This window comes from Epinephelus lanceolatus, chromosome 1 (genome assembly GCF_041903045.1).
Source record: "Epinephelus lanceolatus isolate andai-2023 chromosome 1, ASM4190304v1, whole genome shotgun sequence".
NCBI lineage: Eukaryota > Metazoa > Chordata > Actinopteri > Perciformes > Serranidae > Epinephelus > Epinephelus lanceolatus.
The window spans coordinates 23,785,327-23,805,151 of record NC_135734.1 but is presented as its reverse complement, the minus strand read 5'-3'; the positions used below and the strand labels follow the sequence as shown (position 1 = coordinate 23,805,151).

Genomic DNA, 19,825 nt, shown 5'->3' with positions numbered 1-19,825 from the left:
TCTTTCCCTTACTTTTTTGACTTTGTATGTGCCCCAGTATGGATCATTCTGTGTGTATATGATGATAATGTATTTATGTTTGTTCACTGAAGATCTAAAAAGTCTGTTTTAGGTAAATTTCACATTCACAAATCAACATGGACTTTCTCCAAAACTGCCTGCATCATTTGTTTTCATACTAAAAAATATGGCATCTTAATTTATGATGTAGAAAAAGCTAAGATGTTTTATTTTACTTGAAAATGAACTCAATGGGGTCCCCTCGCTTGTAAAATGTTTGCGGTGTTTTAGCTATTGCTGTACCTCTTGTATATAAAGCTTATTTTAGGCATCTGTACTTGTTTTTAACAGTTTACTGCTTACTGTGGTGAATAAAAAATTCCCTAATGTATATCCAATAGCTGATGCCTTCCACTTAACTATTACAAAAGCATATACCTGCAGATTTGTTTTTAAATTTCTCTCCCTCTAATTGCACCTTACAAAGTTATACAACTAAAAAAAATACATTTTAGGCATATCTTCCATTACGTTCCTGTTAAGATTAGGCATCAGTTACATAAACCTTCCTTCCAACCAATTTTGCTTCTCTTAAAGCTTCATCATGTTCTGTACATAATGTTTTTAAAATGGCTGTTTTCTCAAGACCTGGCACTAAATATAATTGTGAGAGTGTTTGGTGTAGGGAAAAAAAATCAAAACGTTTTTATTTAACAAACATATTTATTAAAACATGTACATAAGCAGTTAGCATATCCTACACGTTCTAAATGTGAAATGACAATATGATACAGTTTTTTGTCACAGTAGAGGGAAAAAAACCTATGAAGGTGGGGAAGCTTCCATATTCATTTCATAAATCCTGTGACAGTTAAAAGGTGAATAACACAGATTGTATGAAGAAACTAACAAAGAACAATGGCTAAATATATACAATGTCACTTACATACGCCATATATTTATGCGCTATGATGTAACTTTTTTTTTCTTCTTTCCAACACTGGTAACAAGGTTAACACCTGGAATTGAAGAATTTAGTCACCCATGCCATTTGACCAAATATTTGTGATTTGTAACCATCTGTAGGCCTGTGTTTTTTTTTCTTCCTTGTCATAATTTATACACCGTTTCTCAACCAAGGCACACTGCTAAGCAGGGACACTAACAGAGAGTCATGCAAGCGTTTGCGTTCCCATCTTGCAAAGGGCTCTCCTCTTTAGAGGGCTCGTCCGTGTTCAAAGGTTCTGGCTCTTCTGTCAGGTTTACTGTTTCCACAGATTTTACATTCTCGTCTTGGTTTGTGTCAACATTTCCATTCTCGTTTGGTCTTTCCTCTATTTCTGGCTCACTGTCTGAATCAATGGAAATTGTCTCTGTGCATGTACTGAGTTTTAAGGTACAGTTTAGTGTCTCAACCTGCTTGTTTTGGTCTGTGCTTGGAGTACCAGACTTAAAGCCTACAGATCTCCCCACTAAGGTGCCAACAGGCTTGCTCTCCTCAAAGATCAAGTCATGCTTAACTTTCTTCAGAGCGTGCATGTCAAAGCCAAGCAGGACGGACACCTTCTTGGTCTCACACTGTCTCTCACACGCCCTTCTCTTGGTTGCAAAGTGACTAGCAATGTCAGATTTCCAAAGCCACAAACTTGCAGATAGCTTATCCTCTTCCTGAGGAGAGAGGTATGGTCGCCGGTTGAAGTAGGCAGTCAAGAAATTTTTCCTGGCTTCATACGTCTTGTGTTCATAGCTTCTAGGATCCAGAGCGAGGCCATCGGATTCAGACTGATTTCCAACGGTTGTCGAGGAAATCTTTGAGTCCTTGCTCAGCTTTAATCTCTTGGGGTTGGACATGGCCTGTGTTGGTGGCTGCCTCTTTAAGAAGCCAGCCCCGGATGAGTTGAGGGTCAGGGGAGACTTGAAGCCTTGGCTTGCCTGGTTCCTACCAACAGCCCTGCACTGCACAAGATGCAGTGTGATTGTAGACGCAACCATGTTACTGGTGTACACTCCCAGGCAATGAATGCACTTGTATGTCATCTTTTTTTCAACAGGATGCATTGTTTGGAGCACTTGGTGTCGCTCCCTCAGATGCATGGCTAAAGCATCAGAGATGGGACCTTTGAGGATGGTGAAACACAGTGGACACAGAGTCTTCCCAACCTCAGTCTTGTTAGCCTGAGAGGGGTAACTTCTAGCAAGTGGTTCACTTTTCTTTTCAATCATTCTGGGAGCGGTTAGTTTGACCAGAGGTGGAACACTATTCTGAGCAGCAGCTGACTGATCTTGACCATTGACAGATTCCTTCATGTTAAAAGTGAGCACAACGAGTTGTACATTTCTGGACTTGTCTTGTTTAACGGTGAGATCAAAGGTCAGAGGTGATGCACCAGGGGGTCCAACAAAGTCAGCAGGATGAGCCTGAGCCACATGCTCTATCAGCTTCTCGACATTGTGGAAAGCAGCATGGCACTGTGGACAAGTGAGCCCATGGATTAGCATGTGGTTTAGCAGTGTATCACTGGGCAGATAGCGGTTGCAAAGCAAACACTTGCTAGTGAAGTTGTGGATTTTCATGATGTACTTGGCAAGTGCCCACACTTTCTTTGCCTTGTGTGCGTTCTCAAAATGAGCATTGTAGAGGTTTTCAGGAAAGAGCTCGTTGCAAACTGTGCATATCTTCCACTTCTGTGTCTGTGCTGTGTTAACGCCACCAGCATTATTTTCAGCCACAGTGCTGTTGCCAGGAACTGTGACATGCACCTGACTGGCTGTGATGGAGGACTGACTTTTAACACTAGGGGGCGCTGGCTTTAAATAGCCAATTACTGGTTGCGCTATTTGGTCAGCTCTGAGTGTGTGGCCCCTGCTAATCATCAGAGGGGCCTTCTGAGGAGCAGCTGGCAAGGACTGAGGCCTTGAAACAACAATATTAGCATGTCCAATCATGGTGGTTACTTGAGCACCAATGCGCTCATGGTACTCTATAACATGCTGTACTAGAGCCTCATAGCTACGAGTGGAAAACTGGCAGCGTTTACAGAGGATGTTGTTGCCATTGACAGAATTAGCACCATTTTTGACAGACGATTCGGAAACCATACCAAGATATGGTGAGACAATATGCTGAAAATGTTCCCTGTAAATGTGTCTTCTCACAACATTGTAGAGCGTGTCCCGAAACGTGCATTTTTTGCAAAAGTACATTGCTTTCTCCACACCATCTCCCTGTCTGACTCTATCAAAGTACGCTTTGTCCTTCTTTCCCAATGCCGCTGCCTGTGAGTTCCCATAATTCTGCCGTGCTGAACTGGGTATGTGGAATATTTTAACATGCGTCTCCAAAGTTCTCTTGCTTGCAGTGAACGTGCAGTATGGACAGTTGAGCAGAATTTTACTCTCAAAGATTTTCCTGTGTACATTGCGGAAGTGATTCTTGTAGCCTGAGTAGTATTTGGAAGAAAATGGGCACTCTGTGCAGCAAAATGGCTTCGATCTGTATTCCTAAAAGACATCAAGGAAAAAACAATGGCATTAAGCCAAATATGGTGATTTGTGCATATGCATTCGCAAAAGGCCTTGGGCACAGAAATAAAATTTACCTGTGTTTTAGAGGATGATGGATCCCATCCGCAGATATCAAGGCAAAGACTGCCCTTTACAAATTGTTCATCGGGGCAAAACTCTTTGAACTCCTGTGGGCAGATGTGAAAAGACTGAGGCATATTTGTAATGATACACAATCATACAAAGGTGTCTAAAAAAATATTTTGTTTTGAACAAAGCATAATGTGTGTTAAATTACAAGCAATGAGAATTACGTACTGTTCACTTATTTTGCGATACTTAAGTTATTGTGTGGAAGTGTGGGCCAACACAAACATTAGTAACATGAAGCCATTGGTCATATTTCAGAAAGAGGAGTAAGAATTACTTATAAAGTGGATCCAAGAGAACACACTAATAGACTATTTATTAAGTTGGGGCTATTGAAGCTTTAAGATTTAGTTGAGTTACAGACACTTAGTTATGTATAGGGCAAAAAGCAGAGTATTACTAGAAAATTTGTAATTATTACAGAAGATGAGGAGCATCAAAAGAAATTTCCCTCTAACCCTTTGAAACCTGAGCAAACTTTCTTTCTTTTAAAAACATGGGAAGAAGGCAATGAGCAACATAAGAAAAAGAGAATGTTAAAAAACAAGAAAATGAGTTGTGCAATTTGTGTGATAGTTCTTACCAAGATGCTCATTGCCTTTTTTCCCCATGTTTTTGAAAGATATTGCACCAATTTGCTCAGAGTTCCAAGGTTTGAATACGTGTGAAAGGTGTCTGAGCGCAGCACAAGAAAATTGATATCGCTCCAGGTTTCCAAGGGTTAAGCACCACACAGACTACATTAAAGCAGATGCATACTTCAGTGGTTAGGGTCAAACTATGGAATTCTCCACAGAATGATTTAAAGGGCTGTTTTAATTTTTTTTTGTTCAAGAATATGTATAAAGAAAGAGTAGTTAGACTATACTGAAGCTGTCAGGTACAATCTGTCCCTTTGGTTAAAGTGTCTTACTGTGTGTGTCTCTCGATTCTTATTATTTATCTTTTTCTTTCTTAAGTTACTGTAAGTTTTGGCTGTTAAGTAAATGTATTTGACTGACCGTCTATATCTTGTGATTGTTTATGTCTATTAGAGTTGTTAAAGCACAATACTAGTATGGCCACACTGGCTTTGGACAAATTCTGCTGAGTTTGCATATATTTACCCTGCCTTTAATTTCTTTCACATATTTTCTGAATAGATATTAAAGAATGTCACAGAGATACACTCCTAACACTATGTTTTGAAGCATGAATGAATGTTAGCGCTAAACATCCATGGTAAGCCATGATTCTCAGTCTAACTTGGAGCTTTTACTCACATGAAACTAGAGCACACTCACCTCTGCTGCCTCCTTGCAGAACTCCAGTCCAATGTCTCCAAGTGCTTTCTTCACTTGCTTCCTGGCCCTCCTGATTCTTGTAAGGTTATTAACTGGAAGTTGATACATGTCTCCTGACAAACAGAAAATAAATGGTTTATTAGTCTGAGAAAGTCTTAATTTTAAGACAAATCACAGAAAGCAAAGTATTCAATATGTTTTATAATTAAACACTGTGGTTCAATCACTAACCACTAACACAGTAAAAAAAAAAAGACTTCAGGTGACACGCCCTTTCAACACTTGTGTCCAATCAATAGATCACTGGCAACATATTTACTTGTGATGGCAGGGTCACGTTATCTTTTTTCAACACTTCAGCGTCTTCAGGGGCCCAGCACTGTTTCTGAGAGCATGCTTTAAGTTAGCTTTCATCACTGACTAAGAGCTGGTTTGATCAGACGAACTGAGACACAGCAGATCTGTGACCTGTCTTTATACGCTATATCCAGTGATTTGGGGGAAATTAACAATACACGTTGTTAGTTTTGTGAGCTGCTAGCCAACATTAGCCGTGTTACCCGCTCATATCAGCTTGGTTACCTAACGTTACTTAGCCAGCACCAAAGCTAGCGTTGCATAGCCGGTTAGCGTTATTTATTTCTTCATTTTCACTGACGAATTCAGTCGACGCGTTGCACTCACCTTGTGATACGTCTGAGGACTTGCTTTACACGGGTCGTCTCACAACATAAATGGCGAACAAAGAAGTTAAAGCGGCTGGTCGGGATGTGCAGATTGGCAGTGGTGTGTTCGCTCTCCTCAGAGCCGGTGCTGATGCTCAGCTCCACAGCTAGCCAACCAAGCTAGCTGGTTAGCAGTCACATCTGCTCTGCAGCAGCTCCCGGCTAGCTGGAGGGACGAAAGGCGGGACAGGGTGGTGCACATCTAATGAAAACAGTACACTCCAAAAACTATTGACTACCAGGACTCCTCTTGGTAATTCTTGTACTTGCACTGGTGGCCGGGACAGCCTGTTAGCTACCGCTATCTGCTCTAAGTGAGCCAACTCTCAATCCAAAATGGCGACGACAAAAAGACGGAAGTCGTAGCAGGGTGCTGGGCAGAGGCTGGATGGCCAAAAGTTAGTATTCATTGTGGTCGTATTAATGCAATGTTTTATTTTCAGTCACAAAAAGATGGCATTTGTTGCTCATGACTGCAGGTTAATGAAAACACAACACCCTTTGTACTGTAGTTATCCTGTTCTTGCTGCCACCCAGGTAACCATTTTTAATTGATTGATTTTGTTCCCCCCAGAAATCAGCACATGTACCCTGCCTATACCAGTCTATAATTTAATAAACAAATACATTCACAGTATTATAATACAGTTCCAGCAAATGTAGTTGCATCTGAAACAAGAGCCAAAGACTTTAAGACACCCAGAGGAAAGGAAAATTCATAATAAGATCTTGTCCTTGTCCAGCTTGTTTCTCCCAGACATAGTCTAACTGAGCTCGATATAACATCAATGTGAGATTTTGACCATTTTCCCTCATACTTCCTAAATTCAGCTCCTGAGATGTAACCTCTAACCTAATCCTGATTTGAGACGGTAAAATGCTCATTTTCCTCTTTCGCTGTAATAATCATTGTCTGAAATTATCGGCCAATGAGATAACAAGAAAAAGAAAGAAAGAAATTTTGATTGACTTATGAATAAGTGTGCACAATTTCAGAAATTTGTCTCAGTGATCAAATCCAAGTCTCAACTGTATGCCTTATCTTTTCTCAGAGCGGAAAAACCTCTAGAATCCTATGAGCACAGCAAAAGAAGTAATCTGATTTATTAGGCCTATTTTGCACCTTATTTCGTCAGGGTAGAAACAGATCAGAATTTGGTCATCTCAAAATAAGCAAATAAGAGGCAGATTTATTTCTGATGAGACAAAGAAAAGACCACTGTAAGCAGCCAAATTTTCCTCTCGGCACAGACATCAAGATAGTTGTTGTCATTCCAGTGGTTCCATAACTTCCAGTACAACAATGCGGGGCCCTGTCATCACCAGTCTTGAGACTGTCTTGTAGTTCATGTAGAGAACGCACTGTCCGTTCACCTGGCACACAAACTGCCGCACCTAAAGAAGATGATGTGAAGCACATGGGTTTGCTTTTTGTCTCAGAGTCAAATATGTGCTGTTTTCAGACTCCTTTGAGGTTACTGTTTTCTCTGTCAGTGCCATCATGAATGTAACGTATATACCTTGACTCCAGCAGATGCTGCAGGGCTTCCGGGGTCAACAGCCTGCACATAACAGGGAGCCATGCCTCTGACAACAAACCCCCAGCCTAGGGCATCTCCTATCACCTGATGGAAGGAGGGTGAGATAAATTACACATTAATTCTTTAGGAATTAAATGGAATCTATGTGGTTTATTCTTGGTGAGATGCAGCTTCATTAGTTCATGTGGAAAATAATCTCTCCAGGAATGTGTTGTCTTCTTTCTAATGTAAGTTGTGAAGGGGTAATGCTTTAATTATCCACTGTTTGACTTTGGAGGACTATTCAGATTATACAGAATGAATGCTGTTAAAATCCTGGTGGTACCGTAATTGTTAGCTCTTAAATAGCCATGATTTAGCCATGACAGTAACTCACCGTCAACACTTTCTTGATGAAAGGTGCACCAGGTGCCAATATCTCTTCACATGTAAAATGTCTTCTAAGCACTGTAAAAGTATTAAAACATTTCAAAAGTCACCATTTTCCAATTTTGGATCTTGATATACCAGGCATCTTGAAACATTTGATGAATATTAATTACACACTTGCCTGATTTGGGATTGTATCTCACCACTGAAGTTGAAGACAGCTGGACAAGAGGTGCAAATCCAGCAGAGTGAAGCTGAAGGGAATTCAAGCTGCCTCGACGTCCACTGGTAGCCTGTTTTACATCTTTACCTGACCCCGCTGCGATTGAATTAGTAGTAAAATCATGATGTGATAATCAGGATTCACAGAAGAAGTGTGTAAAGGGCAAAAAGGATGGAGAGTTATTTTTTACCAGAATGGAAAGCACTGTTGCCCTCCTGGGGTGGGTTTTTGTGCAGAGCAAATGGACTATCATGATGGTTGTCCTCTGGTGTCGACACAGCCACACCTTCGTCATCGTTTCGTTCACTTTCATTTACCAGTTCAGATAGGCGGCGTCTGCGGCGAAAATTGATGCAGAACTGATAGAGCAGTCCACTGTCAAAAAAATCATGCTTCTTTGCCGCTAGTGATGGGATTGGGAGAGAGAGCACAAAACAACGCGTTATAGATTTAATGGTATTTTCACAAAAAGTTGATGGGTGTTATTTGCTTTAGATTGCAAAAGTCCCAGCTGGCCACCCACTGCCAGCAGCTGCTGACAGCCCGCTTACTCCTGGTGCTGTACATCAAAGGGCAAACGAGGACTCCCCTCACCGTGTTGAATGATGCCATGCTCCTGCAATGCGCGACACAGCTCCAGTCCCCGACGCCGGCTCTCTGCCTCTCCGTTCTGAAGGAGCCAGTCAATCAACTGGCAGCCAGGAAAGGAGCGCTGATATGCAACACCATGCTCCTCTCTTAGCTGCAGAATGGAGTTCTTGTCCGCTATGAGACTATAACAGACACAAAAACACTGATCTGATGTGTCCTAACCTGCAAATTACTTTTGAAAAGTGCTGGAAGGAGCTGTGACTGGATATTACTGTCTTGTTGTGTGTGGAATTTTAACCCCAGCTCATAAATCATATTGGTGCATATGAGATCACGACTGTAATAGCTGACTTCAAGGTCAAACAAGAGAAACACAGCACAAAACAAATAGCAGCTCTTACTGTTCATAGAGTTGCTGTCCTCGCATGAAGATTTTCACCTCTGTATTGAAGGGAAATGTTCCGTCATCCTTACGGAAACGGTACAGCAGTTTGGCATCCTTCAATACTGTCCTCTTATCACAGACTAAGAAAAGGCAACATAAAGTTTTGGATAAGCTAGTTGGTCTCTGAATGATGCTACAGTAACATTTTTATGCCTCCATGCCAGCAATAGCTGTGGTGGGTTGTCTGTCTGATTCTCGTGAACGTGATATCTCAAGAACGCCTGGAAGGAATTTCTTCAAATTTGGCACAATCGTCCGCTCGGACTCAACAATGAACTGATTAGATTTTGGTGGTCAAAGGTTAAAGGTCAAAGGTCACTGTGACCATGCTTCTCGCATTCTCGGGAACTAGGTACCTCAAGAACGTCTGTAGGGAATTTGCTTATATTTGGCACATCTTGGACTCAACAATGAACTGATCAGAATTTGATGGTTAAAGGTCAAGGCCACTGTGACCTTGCATCAGTCTCATTCTCATGAACATGATATCTCAAGAAAACTGTGAAGGAATTTCTTTAAATTTAGCACAAAGGTCCTCTTGGTCTCAAGGAGGAACTCAATAGATTTTGGTGGTCAAAAGTCACTGAGACCTCAAAAATGTGTTTTTGGCCATAGGTCAAGAATTCATATGCTTATTATGACACAATTTCACAGAAATGTCCAAGAGGGTTAAATAATGAAGTGATGACATAATGTTCTGCCATTATTTAATGCCATTACTCTGGAACAAAGACAGGAGACATTTGGTCGGACACTGAATTGGTGACACTAATCTTAGGTGTCCATCTTGAAACTGTGCTGATTGCATAGATCTTGAATGCTACTGGGTTGACGATGTGTGTGAAGCAACCATGTTTTAGAATATGTTGCTATTTTGCAGCAACATCCACATTTGAAAGATTGTCTACTGTCATGGCTACATGTGAGTCTGGACAAACATGGATGTAAACTGTAACCGCAACTTGACTGGTCCATGGAGACATACAACTGCCAGGCGGTAATCCTAGTTTTCATTTGTACAGGAGGTCTTCCAATATTCCCTTGCTGAAATGTGTGTTGTTGTTGCTTCCTTCTTACCGTGGTGAATGATGTCATGGTCCATGAGGTGCTGCATGAGGCAGACAGCTGTTGCTCGATCTGGAGCTTCCTTATGGCTCACAAGCCAGTCTATAAGTTCCTGTGCCACAAAGCAGTTGGGATATGTGCGCAGATGATAGCGTCGGTCCTTTATAAGTTTTCCATCATGAAGTCTCAACCTTGAAATGAGGTTCAAATTAGCCATATGTTTAACCTTAAACCTTGAATTTCCTATAAATCTGATCATAGATATTTATTATGTTCCCCTGCTCTCTCTTTCTCTTCATACCTGAGTTGTTCTCCAGCAATCATGACTTCTCCTTTATGTTGTCTGGCCATGGCTTTTCTCCTAACGCTACTTGTTCGCTCCATGTTTATTATCAGTGGACTGGAAGGTAAGTGAAGCTAACTCTTAGTTACAGCCCCTTGTGTTTACATAATAGTGATTGAAACACAGAGAACCCCAATTGCCATGAGGGAAAGATGTTATGTATACAGAAAGAAGACGTCGTACATTTCTGTCAGGTTGACACAGACATAATGCATCCACCAACAAAGAGTGGTCCTGTGTTTTTTCTCATCCTTTATTAAGGCTGAAGCTATCACTAGTATTCTTGTTGGCTGTTCCGACAGTACATAGGACATCTCTCCAGTAGTCACATTTGTTCATAATTTGGCGAGAAGCAAGTGAATGCCTGTTGATATCCACATGATCAACTTTTGCTAATTGCCTTCATGGTGCTAATCTGCCAGCTACGGCCAGTTAAAGGATGTTGTGATGCAAGCTGTTTTCTTTTGTGACACAAAATAGACAAAACTCTGGGTGGCTATGGATGTTACAGCTTCCTAGAAGACACACCGTCATGTGTCAGCCTGGCTAAACTTGAATAAGGTCACATTTTAAAGGTCATCATGTGGTTGTCTGGCAACAGAAAACCAGAAAAACACACTAGTGACAGTGCTTGTCTTTTATTATATGTAGTTTCTGCATCAGTTTCATAATTGATGGCAGCACAGTACGTGTAAAGTGGGCCATGGGATGTGAAAGCATTTGTGCTTCCAGCCTCTCAGGCAGTAGATAAATCCTGCCTACTTTAATAGAATTGGCAGACCTAAACCCCAACTGCATTTAGCCCTAACCTTAAACAAGAAGCTACATGATTGGTGGAGTTTGTAGGCAGGTTGGCACACAGAATTAATATGAAATTAATATCCATGTCAGCATAATGGTCTCAGTTGTCAGATGCAAATAAAGTGGAGCCTTGTTTACAAGAGCTGTTGGTGCTTTGATCGTGTGTAGAAATTAAATGTTATTATGAGGTGTGGCTGTTTTGTGGCAAAACATGTGTCTGCTGGTGATGTGCACTTACTGTTAAGCATCCTATCATTAGCATACCACATACTGTCACCCTGCCGTGCTGACATAAATCCTTATATGTGTCCCTCAACAGTCCTTGCTCAGCCTCACTGTCTCCTCTTTTCCTTTATTCCCAGCAACTAAAGCTGACTGAAACAATGCCTCTGTGTTCTCGGACAGCACTTTCTATTGGTTTTGGCTTGAGTCCTCTATCTTGTCAGTGAAGCTTTCACTATCTTTGGAGCAAGCACTGACTGAGTGGGTCACCTCAGGGCAGGAACGTCGCTTAACCCATTGATATCCCGTGCAGCCTTGTCACCTCCGGACACCACTAGGGCTGACATGCCTGAATCAGACAGCACATCCTGGAACATGCCAGGTTTTTATTGTGTGAGAGATGTTAAAGAGCTGTTGTCGGGGGGCTCGTGATTTCTGGTGGGATGCTTTGCCCTCCTCTGGTTGTCGGAGCCTCGTGCCGACCCACTGTGAAATCAGCAAGTGTCTAAGAAAGGGGTGTCAAATATTCAGCCCCTGGCCCTTTAGATGACTTTGCGCACCTGATATTGATGCACTTGTGATGGCTAAGAGGTGCCAGGTTTTAAGAGCAGTTTAAACAGTGAGTAGCCAACTTCAGGGGCCTAAATATAGACGATGGGTCCTGGGGCCCGTGAGTTGGGGGAGCCTCCAGCAGTATGTCTTGTGGAAAACAGGCCCCTGTGAGCAATGACGATTGCTTGGTAATATGCCTGTTGATGTTGTCCAATTACAAGTCTCTATTTGATCATGTGATGAGATGATATGCACAATAGTGTGCATATAGCTTATGGCAACTACTGTACGCCACTTGCCTACAAAATGCTTCAGAGGCTTTCCCCCCTGACCAGAATATAGTTCTCTGGAAAAAAACAATGAAAACTTATTTGGTCATTTAAAGATATTGAACACTGCAAAATATTTTCAATCAACCACTTCAGTACAAAATAATCTGTATCAGACTTCTATCTTAAAACAATATTTGTGGAACCCTATTGGTAAGGCACTGCCAAAACTTTTGATTTGTAAATGGTTTGTAAGGCACAAACTTTCTTTTCCTATAATGGTGAAGGCATGACCCGGCCCACTCTCCCTCTGACTGGCTAGTGCTCATTGCCTTCGTTGGTTGGGTTGGTTAGGTTGAGCAATAAGGTAGACTGACTGAATAAGGAAAAGGTGAGACATATTGTTGAAATCACATTTATTTCTCTTTTTTAGTCTGTTCATTATCTGTTTTGTAAATGGATGAAAGAATGTGCTTGCACTTCTTTACACTAAAAGAACTGGCATTATTCACAGGTTATTCTGCCATGGTTTTACTGGTCCGCTGGATATAAAACTGGGCTGTATGTGGCTCATTAACTACAATACGTTGAGGGCTCTTCCACAGATTCCCCCAGAATTTCTAGTATTGTAAATTCAATACAAGAGTGGTAGAGCTTGAAATATCTCCAAAGACAACACAAATCAAAACAGCAAAAATCATACAATTAAGAAAACAGACCGTGAAAGGATCTGGAACGCCTTGTAATATGATGATGATTTCTAAAATGTTTTCATCTGAATCGATCTAACAACGTGGATGTTTTTCTTAATTATGTTAATTTACATATAAAACATGATCCTAGGTTTGCAGGTCACAAAAATCGATTGCTCCATCTTGCACTCATGCAAGCCTGTGCTGGTTTTCACCTCAGCGCTGAGTTGGTCCAGTTTGGGACTTCTGCAGTGTGCACACCAATGGCCACAAGATGTCAGTGTTTTCCTGTGTACTAACTAAAGAGCACAGTCACCACAATAGTGTCAAATGAATTGTTGTGCAGCCTTTTTGTTGTTCAAGTGAAATTAGGCTGTCATGACAACGTATAGAAACCACCACAAATTCGGGTATTAATATAAATCGAATTATGGCTGAAATAAAATTGTATTCAGTTATATTTATATATGTTTGAAGTAAGCAAAAGAAAGCCGTATGTTTAGTGGATATGCTTGAAAAACAATGAAAGTACTGCCTGTACAGGGGTGTGTGTGTGTGTGTGTATGTGTGTGTGACTGAGCTTCATACACACTTTGATAAATTTAAACACTCCTGTAGGATAAACAGGCCTAAATGTAAAATGGAGGACAAGTCAAACAAGGGGAAAAACATATTGCATAAGGTAATGTGCCGCTGTGCAGACATTTATAGGTTTTGGTCAAATGATCAAAACGAATAGCTCGTGGGGACAGATTCGTAGCAGCTTTTATGCAAATCTCCCTCCTCTGCGTGTTTTCATTGGAGAGGAGCGTGGAGGTGTAGCCTGGAAGGCGTGACATCATGCCAATGCAGCTTTATGAAGAAAGTGCGCTTCTCCTGAGCAGGCAGAGGTGCGTCCGGTCCTCTGGTATCACTGGACTTTCGGTGTGTTGCGACTGAAGGCAAAAAGGCTGCGCGGTGCAGATTCACCAGTTCGCACAGAGTTTGAGAGGGTGGGCGGCTTTTACGCACACATGTTTTTCCTCTCTTTCTGAGCTGAAATCAAAGTTTGGAATTAGTGCGCGCTTTGATTGACTGTATGAAAATAGCTGTGGACATTTGGAGCTCTTTGAAGAGACCAGCTTGCCATTTATTATGACCGCTGAAGCGCATTCACACTTGGGACTGCAGAAAACCCCCATGGATTTCGTCAGCGATTTCGACTTGATGAAGTTCGGCGTTAAGAAGGAGGCGATGCAGGGGATGGACCGCTCCTTCATCGGGCCATGCAGCCAGCTCCAAAGACCGGACTCTGTTTCCTCCACCCCTGGCAGTACCCCTTGCAACTCGGTACCCTCTTCACCAAACCTCAATCCAAACGAGCAGAGAAATAACGCCGGGGGCAACCACTTCTGGATACCCAACAACGGAGGTTACCCTCAGCAAATGTACCCCCAAGCTTTCGGTTTGACACCCGAGGACGCAATGGAGGCCCTAATCGGCGCTACGGCGCAGCAGGGGCACCCATCTGTGCCGCACGGCCACCATCCGCCACCTTTCCAAGCTGAATACGAAGGGTACGGACACCTCAGCGAGCCTGTCCAGCACTACCCGGGACTCTCGGGTCACCCCGACATGCAAGGCATCCCCAGCAGTCACTGCCAAGACCCATATCTCAAAGAAGACGTGGGGTGCGCGTCCCCAGAGTCTCCGGAGGACCAGCAGGTCCTCGGTGCGCACCACCAGCAGCAGCACAGCCGCCACGACAGGCGATCCAACGCCGAGAACCACTTCTCAGACGACCAGCTGGTGTCCATGTCCGTCAGGGAGCTCAACCGACTCCTCAGAGGCCTCAGTAAGGACGAGGTGATGCGTCTGAAGCAGAAGCGCCGGACCCTGAAAAACAGAGGTTACGCACAGTCCTGCCGCTACAAGCGCGTCCAACAGAAACACGTTTTGGAGCACGAGAAGACGAGCCTGGTGTCACAGGTCGAGCAGCTGAAACATGAACTGAACAGACTGATGCGAGAGAGGGATGCATACAAACAAAAATGTGAGAAACTGTCCGGTGCAAACTGTTACCACGAAACTGGGTCTACCAGTGACAACCCTTCCTCACCCGAGTATTTAATGTGAGTTTGTTGATTTCCTGCAGAACTGATCGTTTTCCATGGGGAGGCATTATGTTGACAGCTCGCCTTGCTCTTAAACACACAGTCCCATGGATTCATCAAGTTTTAATTAATGTTGGACATATGGATATCACTCAAATAATTGTAATTAATGCAACTAGGCAACAAGTTATGAATGGAAAATTACAATGAAGCATGCATGCAGGACATGTATGAGATGTTTTTATTTTATACAGGCATATCTGTATTTTGTCTGAAAGGAGATACTTGAAATCAGAGAATATTCCCTTTTTTATTAATATACAACTTTAATGCTTTTGCTTCAGTTACTCATAAAATTTTCATTTTGGTGATTTTGCTTTGCTTAGTTTTTGTAGATCAAATTATATTTTGTGTTCCTGCTTCCTTAAAATAGACAATACGCAAAAGGAATTATGCTAGAAATGACATTTCTATTATTTTTATGAATCTGATTCTGCTGGACAGACGGTGTTCCTTATTTGCTTTTCTTTTTAAGATAATATATGATTATGTAAATTGTTTTTCATTCACTCTGTTTTTAATTTGCTATGGATCAATAAACCTATTGCGACTTTTTAAAATTGTGTCTCACCTGCTGATGGAATTACTATTCTTCAAAAGAACTGTCCACACAGTGAAATATTTGCATCACATGCAAGGTTTTCTTAGTTTATGACATACCATAAATGTTAGTTTTTGATTTGTTAGTCTAGAGCTATTTCAACATTTTTGAAAACCATATTCACAATACACAGAGGGAGATGCTTTTAAATCCTAAATCAGTACAAGAAGATGCATCCAACATAACATCTGTGGACACTAGAATTATGGTATTTAAGTTTTATAATCAGGGTTGAACATTAACTTTTTTGTCCACTTGCCATTGTGGATGGTGGATTCCAAAATCTATCTGCTACTTAATAGATTAGCATTGTGTTTAGGCTGGTAAGTAAAGCAAATCTATCAATCACTTGCATATTTTACCACCATTTGGCTGGTGGCTGGTGCTAATTTCCAATTCTGCTTATATTATATTAAAACAGTATAAAAAATGTAAAAGTAAATTGATTAATTTGTGTGCAGTTGAGACTAAAAGCACACAAAAAAACATCACCTCCAATACCATTCTACTGTGACATAATTCTATGACCCTATACATTTTTTAAATGACACGTAAATTCACACTGTGAGTTTTAAGAAGTCGTTTTACCTCATGATTATTCATGAATTATTATTATTGTTTTAAGACAGCCAAAGGAAGGAGCGCAGTCACACTGCTGTGTTTTTGATGGTTTGGTGGTGAATGAAAGGACGAGTGGCTTTCCCTCCTTCCCTGACCTTTGCCCTTCATGGAGTGCTGCTTCCTGTGGGACCCCGGCATGTGGGAGCACAGGGGGCTGACTGGCAGGGGCTGTGGGGCACAGATAAAATGGAGTGGAAATCAGGCTTCCCCTCTGCTCCCTTCCTCAGACACACAGATCACCTCTGCATTCATTAACAGAGGAAGAGAGAAACAACAACCACGGCACACACAGCTCCGCGCTCCTCCAGCCAGCTCCGGAGGATTGTTTTCATTTATGTTCTTTTTTTTCTTCTGTCCTGTTACATTTTGAAATCCTCAAGCAAATTTCCTGACAACAGATTGTTCTCAGTTCAGGACTACAAAAAATATTTGGTTGTGGGGTGTGCTGAACATCTTAGAGAGTTTTTCACTGTCAGGGGAGACTTTCCCACCGCTCCTCCTTTAGTGAGAGTTCAGCTGGCCAGGTGGCTCTGTTAATGGCACCACCCTTTAGCCTAGAAACCAGGTTCTCTTTTCATGTGTGACCCCCTGACAGTTTTGCCCTCACCCCTCTGTTGAGAGAAAGCAGCTCTAAAATCACACCACAGGTGCAAAAACAGTTTCCTTCCGAAAACAGGCCTAATCCCTGAAGGTCGGCTCGCTGCTCTGGGAGTACATGACGTAGATGAGTGCGTTTGTGAACATCAAGGATGTAGCAGAAAATAACCAGATAGGTTACGGCAATGAATAATGCTCCTCTGTATTTTAATGTTATTGGGAAAGGCTCATTAATCAGTGGCTCTTATATATGGCACAAGACTCTGTTTACAGGCACAGTTTAAATTTCTTCTATTTTGTAAATATCCTCTAACAGTAAAATTCAGATGACTGCTGTGCAGAAAGCAAAAATCACTATTAATTATTATTGAAGAATTTTGCTATTAGAATAGTTTTTTGTGCATTTATTATTTTGTCTCCAGTAAATATAATTTCAAATGTCTTGGTGTAATTTGTAAAAGACATAATGGGGTGAAATATTAAAACTATGAGTGCTTAACATCATCTAAAACCTTCCAAAATTGTAGAGCATTTTAGATTGACCTACTTGAAGTGTAAGTGTATATTTGCACCTGCAATACTGGAGAACATTAAAACAAGGTATGCATTAACATGTGTGTATACTTGCACATATTTTACATGGACATATTTTAGTAGATGTGGTTTTTAAACAGTGTGTTTCCTTGTTTGGTGTGGTATGTTTGCGCACTTACATACATCACATGAGGCTTTTTAAGCAACAGCACAATAATACAGTAGAAGTGTTGGGCGAGGAGAGCGGTTTGTGGTACTGTGTGACAGTGTGCAGGGTGCCATTGTAGAAACGATTAGCCAGCTCTTTTCCCTCGCATGTGATAGGCTGGTGGGCCTGATGTGGGAGCCTCACACAACCCCCCCCCTTCCTCCACCTCCTCCTCCTCCTCCCCCCGCCACCAACACCCCGAGCCCACAGCGCCTGAGGCTGGCTACTGAGTCAGCAGGAGGGAAAGGTGTCTGCACGGCTGTGGCATCAGAACAAGAGAGAGAAAGCAAAATAGCTGGAGAAGGATAAAGAGCAGTGAAAACGATTTAGAACAGACATGCTTGCATTTTTTAAAACAGATGGAGAGAAGGAGCGATTGTGCGGAAAAAAACCCAGAACGAGATGATGAAGCAGGTTAAAGAGGAAGCATCATCATCTCCTAAATTATTTCAAAATCTGTTCTGCAGAGGCCTTTTTATTGAATAGTGACTAAGATGTTCGCTCTTGATGTAACTATGACACACTTTTACACAATGAGTAACGTCTACAGATGGCTGCTGTTCACTGAAAACACTCAAATGTGTCCATCAGGATCTGTTAAACCTGGTGCCAACCTCTTGGCTGAGTGCTGGGGTTTGCCAAGGCCTGGCTGCATCTCAGACAGCGGACACAGACAGAGGAATGCTGCAGATACTCACCATTGTGTGGGGAGAGGCAGAGGAATGCAGGCTGCCAGGCTACGTACACTGTCACCAATGAACACAGCCAGAGGCCTCGAGCCATGAGGGGAAGGCCGGGCCAACAGACCCCACAGTCAAACATCACTCACCACCACTTCATCTGTGATATCATACCCATCTTCTCTGGACGGTGTTGGTTTGGCCCAGCTCACTGTCTAAACACTGAGTATCTTGTTGCAGAGCTCCCGACTGACTGTCACAAAAACTGTTAGAGATTAGATACAAACTGGCCCAACAAATAACAATTAGGTGACCTGCTAAGTAAATATTCTTGTGTTTCAAACAAATCCTGTTGGCCAATTAGTAAATTCTGCATCCACAATAATGATTGTCACTTATCTTCTGAAGCTAAATGTCAACTGACCAGACATTTGACCCCCAATAACAAGCCATTTCCAGCCTCAGCCAGTTCTTCCACTGTTGTTTTGCAACACTAAGGGCTAATACTGATCGTCTACAAGAGTGGCTTCACGTGAAGCGCAGAGCAGAGATTGGGATGGAGGACAGGATGGACGAGGGGCTTCCTCTTTCACTTCCTATATGAGGGTCCAGTCAAGTGACTCTTTGTGAGAGTGTTAGGTTGTATGTCGCAGGAAAACGCAGCTTGGACGGCTGTGGTTTCCGCTCAGGATGTCCACTCGTTTCTGCGCACAGTTGTGACACTGTGAATCATGCAGTGATCACACACGCACACACACGTCTCCATGGACGTGGCTTACATACACACACAGACATGCCTATGCAAATACAGACGTTAATGCACTTTTTTGCTCTCTCACACAGAGGCACATACTTTTAATAAAATCATGTGATTCTGACCATTTTTGTTTTGTCACTCTTTTTTTATTGTCTGAGCTCCTGCTTAGCATTTTTTCAGTGTTGCCACATCCTGAAAGATTCCACAATAATTATGATTGTACTACTGGTAATGACTGAGGTCATCACATGATGGGTGCCGCATGCTCCGGCAGAGTGGATTAATGTGTAGCCTCAGAAGTTCAATAAAGCTTGTCTTGGTATCTTATTGGCTGTAATAAGGAATCTGGCTTCCTGGGGACGTCGTGTTCAGCGTGTTTGTGCATGAACTCCCGGGGATCTGATAGGCAGGCCCGTTGATAAAGGGCTTGTCACGTTTAAGCAGACACCACTGACAGAAGTGTGACAAAGTCCTGTCACATTACAGACCCTGGACTCTGGTTACAGAGCAAAGGGTGAACCACTGTATGTAATGATTATACAGGTTCCTCCCAGCGTGACAGAAACATTGTAAAAACAGCCCGAGCCTGTTAACGGGGGTGGAAAGCAGAGGGGTGTTACTGGGATACACAACAGGGGTAAATGAACTGTGCAACTGATGTGAAAGTCATTTCAGATTCACTACAATAACCGCACCCTTGACACCTTTCCTATGATGGATACACCGCATATACTCCCGTTTCATGAGTGACACTGCTGTTTTGCAGCATAAATAAGAGGCCAAAGAGTGGGAGAAGGCTTGTTAAAGAGAAGAGATGAAAAAAAGAAGAGGGGGAATCTCTTTTCCTTTCATTCCCTGCTAGGATTTCCTGTTCTGTTTTATGGGGGTCATGCAGCTGG

At 42.2% G+C, this 19,825-nt stretch overlaps 3 protein-coding genes and 1 long non-coding RNA gene across 4 annotated transcripts; 2 read left to right on the top strand and 2 right to left on the bottom strand.

Moving 5' to 3' along the window:
• Positions 1-703: 703 nt before the first annotated feature.
• On the bottom strand, positions 704-6,003 carry adnpa (activity-dependent neuroprotector homeobox a). Its single transcript, XM_033627616.2, has 4 exons — positions 5,622-6,003; positions 4,938-5,050; positions 3,600-3,692; positions 704-3,501 (listed from the first exon to the last, which is right to left on the bottom strand). The coding sequence occupies exons 2-4, from the start codon at positions 5,043-5,045 to the stop codon at positions 1,162-1,164; spliced, it is 2,541 nt and encodes an 846-aa protein (XP_033483507.1). The 5' UTR covers positions 5,046-5,050; positions 5,622-6,003; the 3' UTR covers positions 704-1,161.
• Positions 5,940-18,212, top strand: LOC144463428 (uncharacterized). The gene is made up of 3 exons (XR_013491564.1): positions 5,940-6,060; positions 7,197-7,301; positions 18,081-18,212. It is a non-coding gene; the product is annotated as an uncharacterized LOC144463428 (long non-coding RNA).
• Positions 6,124-10,504, bottom strand: LOC117257432 (DEP domain-containing mTOR-interacting protein). The gene is made up of 9 exons (XM_033627618.2): positions 10,198-10,504; positions 9,909-10,087; positions 8,788-8,911; positions 8,390-8,568; positions 7,986-8,198; positions 7,754-7,891; positions 7,580-7,650; positions 7,183-7,287; positions 6,124-7,057 (listed from the first exon to the last, which is right to left on the bottom strand). Exons 1-9 carry the CDS (start codon positions 10,278-10,280, stop codon positions 6,932-6,934), a joined length of 1,218 nt encoding a protein of 405 aa, XP_033483509.1. The 5' UTR covers positions 10,281-10,504; the 3' UTR covers positions 6,124-6,931.
• Positions 13,650-15,488, top strand: mafbb (v-maf avian musculoaponeurotic fibrosarcoma oncogene homolog Bb). The gene has a single exon (XM_033625873.2). The coding sequence runs from the start codon at positions 13,910-13,912 to the stop codon at positions 14,888-14,890; it is 981 nt and encodes a 326-aa protein (XP_033481764.1). The 5' UTR covers positions 13,650-13,909; the 3' UTR covers positions 14,891-15,488.
• Positions 18,213-19,825: the final 1,613 nt, after the last annotated feature.

Coding starts and splice junctions, on each gene's coding strand:
- adnpa (XM_033627616.2), bottom strand. CDS start 5,045: ATGTATCAACTTCCAGTTAATAACCTTACAAGAATCAGGAGGGCCAGG. Junction 3,693..4,937: donor TCTGCAAGGAGGCAGCAGAG/GTGAGTGTGCTC, acceptor ATCTGCCCACAG/GAGTTCAAAGAGTTTTGCCC. Junction 3,502..3,599: donor CATCATCCTCTAAAACACAG/GTAAATTTTATT, acceptor GATGTCTTTTAG/GAATACAGATCGAAGCCATT.
- LOC117257432 (XM_033627618.2), bottom strand. CDS start 10,280: ATGGAGCGAACAAGTAGCGTTAGGAGAAAAGCCATGGCCAGACAACAT. Junction 10,088..10,197: donor ATTGCTGGAGAACAACTCAG/GTATGAAGAGAA, acceptor CCTCATTTCAAG/GTTGAGACTTCATGATGGAA. Junction 8,912..9,908: donor CCATGACATCATTCACCACG/GTAAGAAGGAAG, acceptor GCCTTTTCTTAG/TCTGTGATAAGAGGACAGTA.
- mafbb (XM_033625873.2), top strand. CDS start 13,910: ATGACCGCTGAAGCGCATTCACACTTGGGACTGCAGAAAACCCCCATG.